Source organism: Acipenser ruthenus, chromosome 42 (assembly GCF_902713425.1).
Source record: "Acipenser ruthenus chromosome 42, fAciRut3.2 maternal haplotype, whole genome shotgun sequence".
In the NCBI taxonomy this organism is placed as follows: domain Eukaryota; kingdom Metazoa; phylum Chordata; class Actinopteri; order Acipenseriformes; family Acipenseridae; genus Acipenser; species Acipenser ruthenus.
The window spans coordinates 10,057,999-10,077,696 of NC_081230.1; the positions used below are offsets into that span (position 1 = coordinate 10,057,999).

The 19,698-nt window shown below is 47.9% G+C and overlaps 2 protein-coding genes across 4 annotated transcripts; one reads left to right on the top strand and one right to left on the bottom strand.

Annotated features, from left to right (window-relative positions):
• The first annotated feature begins 1,221 nt into the window (after positions 1-1,221).
• On the top strand, positions 1,222-10,991 carry LOC131709310 (citrate synthase, mitochondrial). Its single transcript, XM_059011730.1, has 11 exons — positions 1,222-1,426; positions 4,050-4,097; positions 4,343-4,450; positions 5,463-5,528; positions 5,651-5,782; positions 6,029-6,217; positions 6,571-6,770; positions 7,287-7,416; positions 7,517-7,618; positions 8,228-8,437; positions 8,764-10,991. Exons 1-11 carry the CDS (start codon positions 1,376-1,378, stop codon positions 8,932-8,934), a joined length of 1,407 nt encoding a protein of 468 aa, XP_058867713.1. The 5' UTR covers positions 1,222-1,375; the 3' UTR covers positions 8,935-10,991.
• Positions 9,459-19,492, bottom strand: LOC117967012 (coenzyme Q-binding protein COQ10 homolog A, mitochondrial-like). Of its 3 annotated transcripts, none has more exons than XM_034914086.2 (5): positions 18,737-19,492; positions 17,449-17,607; positions 17,092-17,284; positions 15,270-15,371; positions 9,459-14,701 (listed from the first exon to the last, which is right to left on the bottom strand). In XM_034914086.2, the coding sequence occupies exons 1-5, from the start codon at positions 18,862-18,864 to the stop codon at positions 14,534-14,536; spliced, it is 750 nt and encodes a 249-aa protein (XP_034769977.2). In that variant the 5' UTR covers positions 18,865-19,492; the 3' UTR covers positions 9,459-14,533. The 3 variants fall into 3 exon arrangements, with proteins under 3 accessions (XP_034769977.2, XP_034769978.2, XP_058867714.1); XM_034914087.2 differs by having other exon boundaries at positions 17,449-17,604; positions 18,737-19,491; XM_059011731.1 differs by having other exon boundaries at positions 17,449-17,604; positions 19,159-19,490.
• Between the last annotated feature and the right edge of the window lie 206 nt (positions 19,493-19,698).

Below are 19,698 nucleotides of genomic sequence, written 5' to 3' on the forward strand. Positions count from 1 at the left end.
TTTTTCCCAGTAGCCACACCACACGCAGTCCCACGCTACACACACCGCTTATCTCGCCTCCGGAGTAAAGGTCTCTGTGTGTACAGTGTATACTGTAGCCAGACCATCGCCCGGTTGCGTGTTGTCATATAAATAGCGCTCAGCTATCAGCCCTGGCTTGTCAAACTGACACAGCTGCGATTGGGGGTCGAAGTTTATTCAGATTGCTAGCTCTAATCGTGTCGGAAATGCGTGACTTCTCCGACCTGAAATTCAACTAGCACCTGCTGAGACGGGCTGTGTAGGCTGCTTGAGAGCATTTCGACCATTTGGAAATGCGTTACGGAGTGCCTTGAGGGGTTATTAAAAACAGAAGCTGTGCACATAGTGCTGTTATGGTAAAGCACATTCATTCGCACGATGTGATTTATCACAACGGTAAGCAGTGTTAGTTTGTTTGATAAGCAGGGTAGAAAACACGCCGCGTCCTTCTCTTTGAAATGTCTTACAATAGCCCCTGTGAGCCAATGGCATGATACACTAAGACATGCAGCAGCTGAAGGGTTCATTATAGGTGCTGGTTTGGAAGCACGTTGTATTTCATTCAAGCAAACATTTAAACGTTCAGGGTACGCCTCTTATAGATGCACGGGTCATTTAACGCGTATTGTAATTGTGTTATTTTTAATGTGTACAATATAAAACGAAATTATAAACCTTAACTTACATATTAATACATCCAGGATAGTTAAAATCACAGAGAAAATAAAAACTATTACACGAAACTTTTTTTTGTTTTGTTTTTGTTTAGCTAAATATTTAGTACGGATTGTATTAACTTAAAAGCAAGTGTGTGTTTAAACTAGCCTCTAGATACATTTTTTAAAAATTACTCAAATTAGCAAACACAGCAAAAATAGGTATCCGTAGAACGCCTGTGCTTCAAATAAGATTTATGTCTTACACATTTTTTATTATAATTTTAATTTGATAAACATATCTACACATCTCTTTTAAAAAACAAACAAGCAGATTTGGATACGGTTTGTATTTAATAAATTACAGCACAGCACAGCGCACTTTACATCAGGCAGTTTGCTTCGCCAGCCAAACTCCGTGAAGCTTTTACGAGTTCCTCGCTAGCCAATAGCAATTTCCCTGACCAGCGCGTCAGCCAATCAGCGCGTCGGCAAGAAGCTGCCTAGCAAATGATATGCTAGTGGCGTCAGAGCTCTGCCGCCCGCCCTCCAATCAGAAGTGGCTGTTCTTGCGGCAGCAAGACCCTGCTCAACCTTCAGTGAGGGCGAAGCAGGAGGGGCACCTTCACATCCGCGCAGCGACGGCAGCGGCTTAATCATTAAAAACACGAAGCCAGGCTCTCCCTTCAAACGACACCATGTCCTTTCTGTCTCTGAGCAGGGCGGCCCCCGGGCTCCTCAACGCCAAGGTAAGACCCGGGGAGACAGGAGGGACGCCTCGCCGGTCTCGTTACCGCGTCTCCCGGGCGGGGGGCAGTTTTTCGTGGCCTGTGTGTGTTTTTTACACGCGAGAAATACAGGCTCGTGATACAACAACTAACTAACTAAATAAATAAATAAATTAGACGTATTTTTTTGACGGGTTTCGTCCGCTAAGGCGCTAAGGTAAACCGGGCTGGTAAAGCTTTGTAAGGTAGATGTGGGTATTATTAATGGGAGGCCCCCCCCGGGGTGTAAGGCAGCGGCTGCAGCGACAGAGTTAATTGTTTTTGTGGATCGTGTTTGGAAGTCGGGTTTCTAGGAAAACAAAACGATTGAAGTGTATTCTATCTATCTATCTATCTATCTATCTATCTATCTATCTATCTATAACATTTAGATTAATGAATGGATTACTGCAGCTTGCGAGCAACGGGGGTGTTAGGCGTTGGGGGGAGGATTTTGATGTATAAATATAATTCGCATTTAATTTTTTCTCGCCTATTACATTCACGTTGCTTATTCCATATCATAAACTACTGCATGATGCATACACACTTAAACCCTTAACTACAACGGACGTGTGTCCCACTGAAAACAAAATCCCTTTCTTCTTGCGACGAGGTGCACGAAACCATGTTTAAAATGTACTGACGGGTTGGATCCGGTCGTCCGAATGGTCCGTCTCCTCCTCCTGATGCTCGAGTCGCTCTCGAATGTGTTTGAAGAAGAAAATAAAACCAGTTTGAACAAGCTTGAAAGGGTTAATACAACAATCTATTGAAATCTAGCATTGCTATAATATCGTGGCAAGACCTGGATCCACAGTGGAGTTCTGCTTGTTAATGAAACCACGTGTCTGTTCTGTAGTGTGTTTTTTAGGCAGACGCCTTTATCCAAGGTGACTTACAGGTGTGACAGAGCAGCACAGGATTACAATGCAAGATTAGATCATTGTAAACAGTGTAGTTTACAATGAGTGCAAATATCACATTATTTTTTACATATAATTACGCATTTATACAGTTGGGTTTTTACTGGAGCAATCTAGGTAAAGTACCTTGCTCAAGGGTACAGCAGCAGTGTCCCCCACTGGGGATTGAACCCACAACCCTCCGGTCAAGAGTCCAGAGCCCTAACCACTACTCCACACTGCTGCCCATGTTAGTCTTGCAAGGATAGGGCCTGAGCAGAGGCTCCAGTAACATGGAGCGTTATCAGGCCTGTGTGTTTATCTGTCTGGGGTGTGAAAGGTTCATAGACTTGTGTTAATGGTATCCGTTCAAGCAAGTCGTTGACCCTGTTTTGTTTCGGCAGGTCAAGTCAGTCTCTGCGGGTAGGGCAGCCGTGTAATCACGGCTGTCAGTGCTGTGTTTGACAATCATTGACTGAACTGTTGACAGTCCAGCGTGCTTCAGTGAGAGGTGGTTGTGATGTCATGATGAGGAGTTGGAGCCAGCGTGCTTCAGTGTTTATCCTTCCTGGTGCATTGTGGGGGGTGGGGGAGCTTGATCAGCGTTTAGGTAACAAGCTCAGGTGTGTCTTTATTAAACTAGGAATGGATCAAACTGCTGTGCAGCATTTTTCAATTCAATTCATTTTAGTACAGTGATTTCTGGATGCTTCTGAAATCTACACAAACTCTGTTCAGCAGTAACCCGTGAACACAAAATAGTTTTATTTCTTTTATGACACATTTCAATAACGCCACACGCGAGATAAGGACAGCCGTATAACCCTAAATCACAGATTATAATCTCGGCATCAGCGTGACCCAGCGGTAAGCTTTGCTGTTGTGCTTCCTCAGCGCCTCCCTCCTCACGTCTTGCAGGTATAATGTGTTCATCGCGACTCCTCTCCTGACACGACACGCAGCACTGCGAGGGCTAACGCAGCACTGCGAGGGCTAACGCAGCACTGCGAGGGCTAACGCAGCACTGCGAGGGCTAACGCAGCTCTGTCTTGTTGGGTGTTCGCTGGTTATGTGCACAGACATGCGTTCCAGTCAGTGGGGCGCTGATCAGGGGAGACACGTTCTCAACACTGCAGCAGGGTTGTTAAATGCTACGTGAGTCTTGCAGTCTAGTGCTGATATACTTAAGGGAATTCACGCGTAACCCAGCGTTTATACAATAGATACATTCAGGTCTTGCTGGTTCCTCGGGTATCGGGTGATCTCCTCTAGTTTGTGTCTGTGTTTCAGGTCTTGCTGGTTCCTCGGGTATCGGGTGATCTCCTCTAGTTTGTGTCTGTGTTTCAGGTCTTGCTGGTTCCTCGGGTATCGGGTGATCTCCTCTAGTTTGTGTCTGTGTTTCAGGTCTTGCTGGTTCCTCGGGTATCAGGGTGTATGCATTTTTGAAATCGCTGTTTACTGCCGGGTGTGCATTCCATTCTGCATACCAAACTCTTTCTTTCCTGAGTCATTCTTTCAAAGGCGGGGCAGCAGAATTGTATCCAAGCTGCCCTGCATGGCTGCCCACAGTCTATCGTCCCTAATGAACCCGCGTCTGCCCCTTTTTTTAGTTTGTCATTGAGTGTCATTTGGCTCGTCGTATTCATGTGTTCGTATTTTGAAGTTCACTGCACGTTCTGTGTTTTGTTTTCTCTTTGCAGAATGCTGCCTGCGTGCTCGTTGCTGCTAGACACGCAAGCTCTTCAACGGTGAGTAGTTTTTTATTTTGGGAAGATCCTAACAGGACTGACAGGCCACAGTACAGTAATATAGCCGTGCTGTGTCCAAGCCGCAGTGTTTTCTGATGGAACTTCAGCGTTGCTAATGTCACGCGGGCGGCTGCAGCCCGCAGCCTGTTTTCACGCTGGCTTTGCATGCTTGTGAAATAGTGTTAACTGTTTTTAATTCTTCAGTGATATAAATTATCTCTTTTGCTTGTTCTCCTGACCAACAGAACCTGAAGGACATCCTTTCAGATCTCGTTCCCAAAGAACAGACCCGAATCAAGAAATTCAAAGAGCAGCATGGCAAAACCACCATCGGCCAGATCACAGTCGACATGGTGAGTGCGCAGCTTCGGAGATTCAGAGCACCCTGTCACTTAGGGGGGTGAGGGAGGGAGCGGGTCAGTCTCCATGCCTGTAGCCTGCCCTGGACTGGAGGGAGCACCCTTTCTCTTAGGGGGGTGAGGGAGGGAGCGGGTCAGTCTCCATGCCTGTAGCCTGCCCTGGACTGGAGGGAGCACCCTTTCTCTTAGGGGGGTGAGGGGAGGGAGCGGGTCAGTCTCCATGCCTGAAGCCTGCCCTGGACTGGAGGGAGCACCCTTTCTCTTAGGGGGGTGAGGGAGGGAGCGGGTCAGTCTCCATGCCTGAAGCTTGCCCTGAACTGGAGGGAGCACCCTTTCTCTTAGGGGGGTGAGGGGAGGGAGCGGGTCAGTCTCCATGCCTGAAGCCTGCCCTGGACTGGAGGGAGCACCCTTTCTCTTAGGGGGGTGAGATAGGGAGCAGTTCAGTCTCCATGCCTGAAGCCTGCCCTGGACTGGAGGGAGCACCCTGTCTCTTAGCTGTGATTTTAAATACAGGGGTGGACATATTTGCTTTTAGTTGATTTGTGAAGCAGCTGTGGTCTGGATGTATCGTTGTGTGACTCAGAGATCCCTGAGTCACTTCCCTCATTGCTGCTGGCTGACTCTCCGGCAGCACCCTGCATTCCACTCCTTCACTCTCCTCTGCAATTCGCTGCCTCTGGCAGAGCTCCAGCCTCTGTTTCATTAACGTGGCCTCTACCTTCACCCTGCATGACAGGGAGCCGCTGCATGGGCAGTGTTCAGACAGACGGGGCACTGGGAGAGGGCTGTGACCCGTCACTGGCTGGGTGAATGTCCTTGACTGGGCACGTCTGTGTGAGGAGTCGGCCGTGGCTTTCTGTCCAGGAAGATTGCTGTCTAGTATTTGCACTTCACCCATGCAGGGAGGGGGGGCGGGACTGTGTCAGTTTGTGCAACTCTGGCTGTCTAACCAGCAGTTGCTGCAGCCTGTTTTTATGGTTAATCATTTGTTCCTCTTTTTTTTTAGGTTTACGGAGGGATGAGAGGCATGAAGGGTCTGGTGTATGAGACTTCAGTCCTGGACCCTGATGAGGTGTGCAGATTACATTCTCAGCTCAAACCCTGATTTCTCATAACCCTTCGTATAATTAAGTTATAATTCATTCATGAATATAATTCATTGTATTAATCAAGTGATATATTTTTCTTCCGTAGGGCATCCGTTTCCGTGGCTCCAGCATTCCGGAATGCCAGGAGCTCCTCCCCAAAGCTCCAGGGGGGGAGGAGCCTCTTCCCGAGGGTCTGTTCTGGCTGCTGGTGACTGGCCAGGTCCCCACGCAGGATCAGGTGAGCAGAGAGCACGCGGTGCGGAGGATACAGGAGGGGAGATACTGTGCTTGAGAAGTGACCCCCGGGACTGTAGGAGACTCGCAGTGCAGGGGAGGGGAGTGTGCCTCCCGAAGGAGAAGCCTCGGGGATCGCAGCGCAGCGCGCGGGGGAATGTTCTGACGTGCTGTTCTGATTGGCTGGGCGAGCGCGGCTTTGCTCCGTCGCTGTGCTTGCTCTCTGCTCACCCGGCTCCTCTCTGCGCAGGTGAGCTGGCTGTCGAAGGAGTGGGCGAGGCGGGCGGCCCTGCCCTCCCACGTGGTCACCATGCTGGATAACTTCCCCACCAACCTGCACCCCATGTCCCAGTTCAGCGCCGCCATCACCGCGCTCAACAGCGAGAGCAGCTTCGCGCGCGCCTACTCCGAGGGGGTGAACAAGGCCAAGTACTGGGAGGTAAGAGGCTTCGGAGACGGAGAGGGGCAGGGCTTTCATCCGTGCGTGTACAGATACTTCCCTCTGATTCGCTCGTTTGGTTAATCCATTGCAGTACATTGTAAACGTGCTGTAGTTTATTCAGTTTGTGCTCCACAGGTACAGCTCCGGACAGATGTTTTGCATCCCCCCCCCACCCCCCCCCCTATAGAATGAACAAACACGCCTGGTTCGGTGCAGAGCAGGGCTGCTGTAATTGAGTAGGCTTTCGCTAATGGGTCCTAATTGTGATTTAACGTTCCTGGCTGTCCCTACCCTGATGCCCCGGAATGCAGGCTGCCTCCTGACCCCTGTGCTCTGCCCCTCCTCTGCAGTTCATCTATGAGGACTCGATGGACCTGATCGCCAAGCTGCCCTGCATCGCTGCCAAGATCTACCGTAACCTGTACAGGGAGGGCAGCAGCATTGGAGCCATCGACCCCAGTCTGGACTGGTCTCACAACTTCACCAACATGCTGGGATACAGCGAGGCCCAGTTCACTGAGCTCATGAGGCTGTACCTCACCATCCACAGGTCTGTACCCCGGAGACACACCGGGACACTCGCAGACACAGACACACACACAGGGACATGGTTCGCTCCAGCACTCTGTCGATTCCTCTGTTCATCAGACATGCATTGCAGTACAGGGGGAGTCTGATCTCTCGTGCCCTGATTTACAGAAATCATGTGGTGTGTGTTTTTTTTTTTTTTTGCAGTACAGGGAGGACCTGGCTAGAGGATGATCGGTTTTACTGGAGTAATTTTAGGGTGTGTTTTGGAGCAAGTTACCCGTGCAAGTCTGCACTAGACAGCATTAAACCAAAGTCTGTTTGCACACAGCCTCTGATCCACACGAAGGTCTGCAGGCATCCCTCATACCCCTCCCTGCACACTATGAATAGCACGAGTGAAGCTGAACCATTGCGAAGGCTACAGGAATTGCCTGTTTGGAGTTTCTAAGCATTGTGGAAGGCTCTGTCTGTGCTTTAGTCTGTGTCATGTCATCGGTGTGTATTGTGCTATACAGCTCTCTGTGTTTCTGTGCAGTGACCATGAGGGGGGCAATGTGAGTGCCCACACCAGCCACCTGGTGGGCAGCGCCCTGTCCGACCCCTACCTGTCATTCAGCGCCGCCATGAACGGGCTCGCAGGGCCGCTCCACGGGCTGGCTAACCAGGTGAGACCGGGTCGGAGCGTGCTGATGACTTAAATACAGCTGGTGGTGTGGTTCTTGCTGTGTTAACCTGTGGGTGTGTGTTCCCCTGTGTGTCCTGCAGGAGGTGCTGGTGTGGCTGACACAGCTGCAGAAGGAGCTAGGCGGGGAGGTGTCCGATGAGAAGCTCAGAGATTACATCTGGAACACCCTCAAGTCTGGCCGGGTAAGAGAACTGGGGGGGCTTTAACAAAACACCTGGGGGGGGGCCTTTAACAAAACACCTGGGGGGCTTTAACAAAACACCTGGGGGGGGCCTTTAACATGGGCATAGCTTAAAGCAGGGGTGGAAACAAGTCTCCCATTGCATAGCAGTCTGATCCACTCCTGGTTTCACTGAGTTTAATAAGACACACACCATGGCCAATCAAGCTGGTGTTAAAACCTGGAATGGGTGACACTGCTGCTCTGCAATAGGGGTGTTATAAACATCTCAGAGCAGCTTGGAGCTAGGGGTTCAACTCTAAGATACAAGGGACATGTGTCCCACAAATAAATAATATGATTCTAACTTTCTTATTTCTGTAATGAGGTGCACGAAACAGGGTTTAAAATGCACTGACGGGTTGGACCCGGTCATCCGACTGGTCATTCTCCTCCTCGTGATGCTCGAGTCGCTCTCGAATGTGCTGGGTTAGATCCTGTTTCTTAAGAAGTAACAGGACGACACTGAGGACATAGCGTTGCAGGTGTACAGTTCATCTAAAGGGGTGTGCTGCGATTTTTATGAAACGGCGTGCAGTGATGAATAAAGATGGATTTGTTTTGTGTGCAGGTTGTCCCGGGATATGGCCATGCCGTGCTGCGGAAGACTGACCCTCGCTACACCTGCCAGCGCGAGTTCGCCCTGAAGCACCTCCCCAACGACCCGCTCTTCAAGCTGGTGGCTCAGCTCTACAAGATCGTGCCCAACGTGCTGCTAGAGCAGGGCAAGGCCAAGAACCCCTGGCCCAACGTGGACGCACACAGCGGGGTGCTGCTGCAGGTGAGCCGGGGCCCTTACTCAACATACTGGGGTGTGTTAGGTTGAGTGTGTGTGATGCGTAGCATGCTTGAGTCTTGGTGGCCCAGAAAGGGACTTGCTACCAGGAGGTTCAGCCACTGGCTCGCTGTGTGGGACCCTGAGCGAGTCACTTCACCTCCTTGTGCTCCGTCCTTCGGACGAGGCGTAGAACAAACGAGGTTGGAAGCGACTCTGCAGCAGTTGTGATGCGCAGCTCACCCGCTAGTCTGTGGAAGTCTCTTTTGGTTAGAAGCTTCTGCTAAGTCTTTTTTAATAATCAGGCTGGTGCTGTCCCTTCCCCTCCGCAGTACTACGGGATGACAGAGATGAACTACTACACCGTGCTGTTCGGGGTGTCCCGCGCCCTGGGGGTGCTGTCCCAGCTGATCTGGAGCCGAGCCCTGGGGTTCCCCCTGGAGAGACCGAAGAGCATGAGCACGGAGGGACTCATGAAGCTGGTGGGGGCGAAGTCCGGTTAAACGGGATGGGGGTGGGGGGGTACATCGTCACGGACACACCAACAAGCAAGCAAACAAGCAAACAAACCCATTCGACAGAATAACAAGGGGGGGGGAACCGGACGCCGTCAATTAGTGACGGTACGCTTTTTTTTAATTTTTTTTTTCTTTTAATAAAGGAGGGTCTTTATCAGACTTTATGTAATCTATCGTATCAGCCCTAGACGGGTTTAATCAGAACAAGCTAACAGAACTGACGGGAGACGGTGGTTAATGTATACTGTGTTTTGCATGGCGTTTGTGAGCCACTGTACTATATTTATTTGCAAACCACAGATTAGTTGTTTTTTCCGTCTTTCGCTGCTTGAAAACCGACTTGACGACATCCGCGTGCGTTGTAATAATGTTTCCACTGATCACCCGTGTCCCTGCTCTGCGGTGTGCTAGCGTGTGCGCTGCTGCGATATCCAGCAGTCTCCACTGCACACTCCAATACCACACATGAAGGAGTCAAACAACCCCTTCAGTCGTCTTCGCATTTCTCATTTAAAAATTTTTTTTTCAATCTGTGAGCAATCTTTACATTGCAAAGCGATCCTATTCAGCGTTTCTGTAGAGAGAGGGGGATTGTGGGTCGGTGCTAAGCTCGTCTTCATCGTAGAGCAGTGGAAACCGCATTCAGCTTTTCCGTTTTGAGTTTCCTCAGCCTCGCCCCTGGCTCGTTTGTCATGTCCATGCAGTTACACGCTGGCAAGGCATAGAAACCAGGTCTTTATCTCTCCGTTTTCAACCTGGGCGGGTTCCTGCAGCGAGTGCAGAATAAAAAAAATATATATATATATCAAAAATTAAAAACTGACAATATGAATGCAGTTAAGCAGCGTTATTGAACTTTTTTTAAACACTGAAGTCTAAACCCTTTTAGGAGGAGCCTTTATCCCACCCTGCCCTGCCCGCTTTTTTGTATTAAAAAGAATAAAGCAGACGCCAAAAATGAATGACTGTACCTTTTTAAAACGCACACACAAACAAGCATATCTCTAAATCAGCTGGGCTGGCTGGGGAACAGGACGCTGAATTCCCAGTTTTCTGCAGCAATCTCCTGACATTGAGAAAATAGGCATGGGAACATACCCTGGGCAGTAAAGGGTTAGAGACCTATTTGCCTGTTCTATCAGAAACTTGTGGCTGAAAAAATGCTTGCACTGTCAGGCCGGGAGCAGCAGGGGGTGCTGTGGGGTGCTTTCTGCAGTACCACGCTAGCTCTCTTGGCTAAAGGGGTTATAATGTCTCTTTAGTGCAGGGGGTGGCTATTGGAAAATGCAGGGGGACAGGGGGGGCGGGTACTGTAATTTAATAAAATAAAGGCATTCACAAACACAGAGGTGCGTTTCAGAACCTGATTTTAATCCGAGCTCCTCGGTCACAGTTATACAAACTCACTTGACAGCACCAATGTCTTTTTATTTATATTTTGGTTTTTATTTTTGTCGTCTTGCTGCTACCACTGAAGATATAGACACGACCGGCGTTGAGAGCAAAAAAATAAAACTGCTGATTTCTGAGGTTCTGGGATTGCGATTGGCTCCTCCGTCTGCTCTCCTGATAGGGTGACGAGGCGTCCGCTGTGGGCTGCGGAGGTTAATTACTGGTCCTAGTGGTTGATCTCGCTGTTGAGCATCGCATGAGTTGGAATCGCTTTCCTAAGCTTGCTCAATGTGTGTGTGGTTGTTGTTGTGTGTGGTGTGTTTGTTTTTTTTTGATAGCTTGTGTACACTCCTGCTTGCTTTTAAGCACGCTACGTGATAAAGACTCTCCTCTGAGCTCTCCAGCTCTTTTGTGTTAGTATTTTATTTTACTTCCAGACCCTATTTTAAGGCTGCAGCTGAGGGTTGATCGCTGTCTCTCGCGCTGTGAGCGTGCTTGTGTGTATAAATCTTTTGATTTTGTGTAAATGGGTTTGATCCCAAACCTCAGGTTGTTCTGAATAAAAACAAAACAGGGGTTTGGGGGGGAAAAGAAAGATGAGAAAATAAAAACAAACAAACAAAAAACAATAAATGTTTTTATTAATGACTGCTAAGGGTGTCCTTTTATTTATTTTATAAGACTGTGGCTTGCTTGCATGCCTTTTAATATATCAATATATGGAAACAAAGACTCCTGTTGCACAGCAGTTTCATCGCCCGTTCCAGGTTTTACTAGAACTTGATTAGCCACAGTGTGTCTAGGGAGCAAGCGCAGGTGTTGTCTAATTTCAACTCGCAGTAAACCCAGGATTGGATCACACTGCTGTGCAATGGGAGTCTTGTTCCCGCCCCTGCGACGGATGATATCACTTCCCATCATTCTTGTGCAGGTTTTGTTCTTAAGCGTGTGAATCTGGCAGCGGTGAGGTGGGGGAGATGCAGCTTCTATACATAGAGACAGGTCTGTTTGTGAGAGAGTAGATCTGCAGCACTGCATCATGGGGTAGCTCTCGTCAATGCTCTTGTCAATGCTGTCCTAACGGATAGGCTTCACTCCATGAGCCTGTGCTCTCGTCCCCGTCCCTTCTATAAATACTTCCAGAGGCTGGCAGTCTGCTCCGGTTACCTGCCCCCTTGCCCTTTGGAGAGGCTGCGGCTGGCACAGGGTGTCCCCTGACTTGACGTCACGACGTCTCCAGAGTTATTTCCATTCTCCCTGAACTGAGCAAACAAGAGCGTCAGTGTTTGCACTTCGGAAACACGCCTCCCGTTACAAAGCGAAGCCACACAAATAATACTCAAAGCGCACACAGTCTTCTACAGCTTTTCCATGATCCTACTCTATTGTAATTTTAATCCACTGAAATTCTAGTCCAACCTGCCCCACAAACACCAGTGATTTTATTAGTTTAAAGCTGCAGGTCAAAAAAAACAACAACTATATATATGAACATAATTTAAATCTTTTATTTAACATTATGTAATGAAAGAAACAACAAAATGGTATTGAGTCTCCCAGAAGCTATAATAGCAGTCCTGTGTTCCATGTCACGTTTTTGGTTAGGTATATGATAAAACTACAAAGCAGCGGTCTGTGATTCAATATGTTAGCGTAACATTATTCAGCAGGTTTCATGTGACTTTATGAAGCAGCGTGTGTTCATTCTACAGGGGGATGCTACACGTTTGCGCTGCAGGGCGGTACGCTGCACAGTCTGAGCTCTACAGCTGAGCTGATGGGACTGTGTTCTCACTGATCTGCACTGGCAAGAAGAGAGAACAGCAAATAAATACACAGCATCACAAACAAACAAACAGCAGCTAATAAACAAGAGGCACGACCCCGTTACATCTGGGGGAGGGGGACAATAACAACGAAAGCAGGTCTTTATTGTATGATTGGTCAAAAACAAAACTGCATACAGCCTCGCTAGGGAAGAACCAGTTCATGCTGTAGCTGTGTCAAAGGTTTGTCTTTGTTTTAATAAAGGGATGTTACATTTCAGGGGGTGGACGACGGACACTGATTACAGAAACGCTGACTGGAGATTACCCTTCATTCAAACACACACACAAGAATACAAATGATGCAACACCGGCTTATGAGCCTCAAAGGCTTGGCTTCCCTTGTCAATTCCCAAACGCACACCAAAAAAAAAAAAAAAACAGAACAGCATCGACTGGATCAGAACTACGACGACATCGAAACAGGAGCCGCTGATGTGAGACACCGACACAGTTACTGGCATGGAAGTTGAGAGGCAGGTGGACCTGGAAACGCGTGTCTGCTACACTGAAGTCGGTTGGGCACCGAGAAGCATCGGGCTTGCCCAGCAGTAACTGATCCCGCTGGCTAATCCTGTGTCACAAACGTTTCAATGCCTCAGGCACAGAGTTTCACAGCCTCGCTGCACAGGTGGAGCACGAATCACCGGGACTCCAGGTCGAACACGGAGAAGGTTTTGTCATGAAGGTTTAGGCATTTGTGTGTGAGGATGTCAGTCTCCTGGCTGTTGAAAAGTAACGGATTGCGAATGCAGGTTTGAAAGCACCGATTGGTTTATTTGAAAGCTCACAAAATCCACCAACTGCACAAGAGACTGGATCTTCACATCTCTCCAACGTGGCTGACCCAAAAAGGGCTCACCAGCGCGGTCAAAAAAAAAGACTTTCCCACTTTGATTTAGTTTTTCTCTTGCCATAAAACATGCCCTGTAATGTGAATAAAGACATTCCTTCCTTCCTTCTCTCTCTCTCTCTCTCTCTCACGATCAACACCTTTTGATTTGTCAACCCACACCTGTTCAGGTACTCTCTCATTATTATTATGATGATGCATTTATTTTTGAACCCTGAGAATAACAGACCTGACCTGGAAGCACCAGAATGCCATTTAGACTCCCCGCTTCTCTAGATGTTTGAGCCATTCCAGATTTTACCACGAGCTTATTTATTTAAAACAAATATTAAAAATACTTTTTTTTTCTCTCTTTTAAAACTAAAATGGTCCAATATGTAGCTCTTGTATGTAAGCACGTTGCAAACTGTTTTTCTTACAGAAGTTCCCATCATTATAGTATATACACAATACAGAGAAGTCCTTTCTCTCATGCGCATGCATAGATATCTATCTATCTATCTATCTATATATATATATATATATATAACACACACACACACTCACACACGGTGTTAAAGATTATAAATTAGATATTGCTGTATCATGCTGCTGTTAATAATAATAATAATAATAGTAATAATAATAGTATCTATAGTAATAAATAAGAACTAAGAGATTGGAGGCTCGATGCAGCTGTTTTGAGGATATCAAGCCCATTCCAGTTCAGTCCGAGCCAGTCCTGGTTTCACATCAAGCCCGTTCCTGTTCAGTCTGAGCCAGTCCTGGTTTCACATCAAGCCCATTCCAGTTCAGTCCGAGCCAGTCCTGGTTTCACATCAAGCCCGTTCCTGTTCAGTCTGAGCCAGTCCTGGTTTCACATCAAGCCCGTTCCTGTTCAGTCTGAGCCAGTCCTGGTTTCACATCAAGCCCGTTCCTGTTCAGTCTGAGCCAGTCCTGGTTTCACATCAAGCCCATTCCAGTTCAGTCCGAGCCAGTCCTGGTTTCACATCAAGCCCGTTCCTGTTCAGTCCGAGCCAGTCCTGGTTTCACATCAAGCCCGTTCCTGTTCAGTCTGAGCCAGTCCTGGTTTCACATCAAGCCCGTTCCTGTTCAGTCTGGAACGGTTGAGGCCTCACACACCACATTTTCTGAAGGTCTGGGGGAGGCATTTAGAACCAACGCGGCTTCTTTCTGTATCACTGAAGGTCTTTTAGGACTGAAAACAGACGTATTGTCGTTGGTCATCCTAGGTGTTGATTAGTATTGTCTTACAGATGAAACATTTCGCACTGAGGGTCTGTGTGTGCTTTATGAAGCTTTATGAAGCTGCTGACCTCAGTGGAGCTCAGCAGGGCTGCTGTTACTGCTACTGGTGAAACCTGGCATGGCTCAGAACTGCTTTGAACAGGAGTTTGACCAGCCTGCTGCTGGCTCTGTGGGTGTGTTGTGTGTGTTCACGGCTGTCCTGCATGGCGAGTACGGGAGGGGGTGAGGGAGGGAGGGGTGAGGAAGGTCCCAGCCAGGGTGAGCCTCACGTTTGGTGGATCTCGTGGAACATGAGCTCCCGCGGGATGCGCGTCTCCGGGCCGTACAGCTTCCCAGCTCTCCTCTCGAACGCGGCCACCATCTGCTTCACCACCTCGTCGAAGAACACTGAGGCCAGCTGGGAGTGCAGCAGTGAGCGGAACTCGAAGGAGATCTGAGAGGGAGGGAGGGAGGGGAGAGAGGAGGGGGAGAGAGAGAGGGGGGAGAGAGAGAGAGAGAGAGAGAGAGAGAGAGAGAGAGAGAGGGAGGGAGGGAGAATTTGTTTTATCCCAGGTTGTGGTTGATGATGATGGTATGCAAGCTGAAAACGTTTATGTTGAAATATTTGTACTGTTTTGCGTTTTGGCATTTCTAAAGTTAATATTCTCACACACGCACGGTCGTTGTCAGTGTAAAAGGAACCATTAGCTACATGCTGCTGCTGTGCCATTAGGACATATACCTGGTAGCAGCAGGGATGGCAATACGACTCCTACCGAAGAGCAGTTTCACCCATTCCAGCTTTTACTACGAGCCCCAGTGTAGCGGGAACAAGCACAGGCGGGTCTGACTGAACTCCTACCAAAACCAGGAACGGATCAAACTGCTGTGCGGCGGGAGCCCGGGTCCCGTCGCTGGGGTACTGTTTTGCGTTCCGGGTGCCCCCTGGAGGACTCGTGCTGGTGTGGCTCTGTGGGACGGTGCATTGCAGAGCGCTGGCGGGTTTTCCAGTCCGTACTCACGGAGAAATCGGCCGTGCAGGTGCGTGGGTATCCTGGGATCCCGGGGCTGAAACGCCACATCGTCTCCAGGTGGTTGAACAGTTTGCCGTCGGTACACACAGCCTGGGGAACGAGCGCCGGGGAATCAGCATCAAGAAAGAAAGAAAGAAAGAAAGAAAGAAATAATAAATAAATACATACATACGCACCAGCTGGGAAATACATTGCAACCTGCGCTTGCATGTAAAACACTGAGAGTGAAGGCTCCTTACACATGCTGTCAAACTACAGCCAACAAATACCGGGACGCCTCTGCCTAAACGCTGACATGATTCAGTTTTGAACACTTCACAGTGATGTTTAATCGGACACCACTGTGTAAATCCCCTCCAGTCACTGTGTGTAGAATTAACCTTCCTATCTGTGTCTACTTTACAATGCATGCATGTTTTTTGGGTTTTTTTTTTTTTAAGTTTTGCCAGGGCACCTTCTCAAACTCCATTATAAGAGTTCACACAAACCGTTTTAAAATTTCAAAAAAAAAAAAAAATAATTAATAATAAATCGTGCACGAAGCGGGTATGTTTTGTTTGCTAAAGCATTGTTTTTGCGCGGCGCTGGCTCTGTGTAGATTAGAGTCCAGGTGACTCTGTTTAGACAGCTGTGTTATTACTGCTGCTAATCCTGTGACAGTGTGTAGGGTAACAAGCTCAGCTGTGATTTTACTGCTGCTAATCCTGTGACAGTGTGTAGAGTAACAAACTCAGCTGTGATTTTACTGATGCTAATCCTGTGACAGTGTGTAGGGTAACAAGCTCAGCTGTGATTTTACTGCTGCTAATCCTGTGATAGTGTGTAGGGTAACAAGCTCAGCTGTGATTTTACTGATGCTAATCCTGTGACAGTGTGTAGGGTAACAAGCTCAGCTGTGATTTTACTGATGCTAATCCTGTGACAGTGTGTAGGGTAACAAGCTCAACTGTGATTTTACTGCTGCTAATCCTGTGACAGTGTGTAGGGTAACAAGCTCAGCTGTGATTTTACTGATGCTAATCCTGTGACAGTGTGTAGGGTAACAAGCTCAGCTGTGATTTTACTGCTGCTAATCCTGTGACAGTGTGTAGAGTAACAAACTCAGCTGTGATTTTACTGATGCTAATCCTGTGACAGTGTGTAGGGTAACAAGCTCAGCTGTGATTTTACTGATGCTAATCCTGTGACAGTGTGTAGGGTAACAAGCTCAGCTGTGATTTTACTGCTGCTAAGCAATCCTGTGACAGCGTGTAGGGTAACAAGCTCAGCTGTGATTTTACTGCTGCTAATCCTGTGACAGTGTGTAGGGTAACAAGCTCAGCTGTGATTTTACTGCTGCTAAGCAATCCTGTGACAGCGTGTAGGGTAACAAGCTCAGCTGTGATTTTACTGCTGCTAATCCTGTGACAGTGTGTAGGGTAACAAGCTCAGCTGTGATTTTACTGCTGCTAATCCTGTGACAGTGTGTAGGGTAACAAGCTCAGCTGTGATTTTACTGCTGCTAAGCAATCCTGTGACAGTGTGTAGGGTAACAAGCTCAGCTGTGATTTTACTGCTGCTAATCCTGTGACAGTGTGTAGGGTAACAAGATCAGCTGTGTTATTACTGATGCTAATCCTGTGACAGTGTGTAGGGTAACAAGCTCAGCTGTGATTTTACTGCTGCTAATCCTGTGACAGTGTGTAGGGTAACAAGCTCAGCTGTGATTTTACTGATGCTAATCCTGTGACAGTGTGTAGGGTGTAAGCTCAGCTGTGTCGTGACCGAAGGGGGTACGTCATTTCCAGTAACAGCAGCTGCAGCAGGTTACCTTGACCAGGTGGGGGCGCACCAGGGACAGCATGGAGGTGTAGCACTCCACGATGGGGGGGAAGCCCACCTCCAGCTGGGCCTTGGCGTGACTGGAGCGCTTCAGCACCACCACGGACTTCTTGCACCACGGAACAAAGTCCTTGTAGTCGTCCACGTTCGACACGACGTCGTACATCTCCTGCATGGAGTACCTGTGACAGAGGAGGAGGAGGAGGAGGAGGAGCATCAGATAACTGATCACTATCTGATTTCTGCTCAGAATCAGGTGCTATGCTGTTATATGATAACGTTTATATACGTGTGTGTGTGTGTGCGTGTGTGTGTGTTTGTGTGTGCGTGCTTTCGAAATCCTCACCCCAGGATCCGGCGCTCGGAGTACTCTTTCCTCTTATTGGTCAGCGGGTTGGTGAAACTGATGAACGACCTGCTGGGGTGAAGGGTCGCGTCCCAGTCTATGCTGCACAGCCTTCTGGGAGCCCTGGTCATCAGCATTCCGCAGGAAGACAGGTACCTGCTGGCACAACGAGAGAAACCAAATCCTTTTAAATCATGAAATATGTTGTCTATGTTTAAATAAATAAATAAGGGTTTTGCAGCCAGGGCTGGGGGTGAGTTCCTGTTTTTTTGGAATGGATATTTTAGAGACACAATACTTGTTGTGACTGTTCAACACTGCTTTCATTTGAAGACAATTTAACTGACCAACGACGACTTCAATTCAAATAAGCACAGGACTGCAACACGTCCAAACCAACCTGCAGCTTCTCTGTACATTAGCCAGTTAAGTGTCCCGGGATGAAAATGTCTCCACTGTGACCGCGGACGCAGGAATAATAAAACAAACCCCTTCAGTGGCTCTCACTTCTCCCTCGCAATGACCTTCATATAATAATAATAACACCAGGAGCTGATAGCAACGTCCTGGTCCGTTCTGGTCTGTGCAGGCGCTGCGTGGATTTGATCACAGGTGAAGCTTTTGAAATGCCAATGAGGTGGAACCTGGGGCATGTCTTCAACTGGCCTCCCTCTACGCCCAATCAAAAACCCAGTTCTGGCCAACGCAAGCACTGGTGTTTGAAATTGGGACTGGTCTGCACTGTGACCCAAGCAGACAGGTTTTTAAACAGGTTGCTCTTTGATTCTGTGGAAGAATAAAACGTGTCTAACGCCTTACTTTAAAAAAACAAACAACAACTAACAGGGAGTTGGAGACCCCGAATATTAGTCCTCTTTGGGAGAATGTAAACAAACTAGACTCCCAACATGGCCTGTTTTATTTATTGTCTTTTTTTATATATATAAACCATTGGAAATATGAATTGTTACAAACAGACACAAAGGAATGGATTATTTTGTATTATAATTATCGTTATTATTTCGAGAGACCTTGAACAAGGAACTGTCTGAGAGAGGCTGTTCAAAGTGGGGGAGGCTACACACACACACACACGTCTGCAATATGCTAACAATGGGGTGGGGGGGGACGTAAGAATGGATTGAAATAACGTTTATTCCAAAATGTACAGAGCCGACATTAATGTGTAACATCACACCGACCCCCAACGCATAATAACAGCTGAATACACGACAGATTATTATTATTATTATTTTATATTAATCGGCCGCGCTCTCCCTGCTCTCACCTGATTGGCTGCCTCGCTCGGGTCGGGTACCCGGCGGCGGGGCTCCGGCTCGTGAGCAGCGGCGTTCCGATCTCGAGAAACTCGCTCAGCTTCCGCGCGCCCGGCGGGATCCTGCTCCTCGCCGTCATCTCGAGACTGACGAGAGTCCAACCGACAGAAACTCAGCCGCCGCTCCGTTCAGGCGGTTAAACGGAAAGAAGACCGGCTCCGGGAAGCGGCGGACACTTCAAACAGTACGACACGGTTACGAAGCAGGTTAGAGAGCCGCTTAACGAGAAATAAAAGGCGTTTTCCAATTCCAGCAGCCCCCGACTGTCGACGGCTTAACTGTCAGCGATAAACTGACATTTCTGATATATGTATATATATATATATATATCTTTCCGTCTTTTACTGACGACGTCCCTGTCAAAAAAGCTGACCTTCCGCCAAGTACACCGGCTACAGATAAAGTGCCTGCCTGCCTCCGCTGTCACGGCAGGTTACGTCACACGGTTGCCAGGCCACCCCTGGAATGATGTTGCATAAGAACAAAAAGTGACGTGCCTGACCTTTTTTAGAAATCCGGAAGTGCGTTTCGTCAGCAAGGCTATCTGGGAGTTGTAGTTTCCAATAAGCGCAACCGCACAACGAGCATCTTCGGATTGCTTTCATCCTTGTTTTTTTGTCACTTGGGTTTCGAGTTACTTTGCGCTAATGTTGTGCCTTCACAGCGTAACGTACAATACTTTACAAGGGAATCAGAAGATAATGTCTGAGCATGTAAAACACAGCGAAACGTAAATGACATTCCTAACTTATCTAGTAGTTTAAATTGAGTTTCGCTTCTTTAACAAGGCTAGGATCCATGCTACTAAATCTAATAATAAACACACTCACACACACGTGTTTCAGTATAACATTTCAAATGATTGTGTACGAAAGCATTGCATATATATATTTTTAAAAGATTAAATAAAACG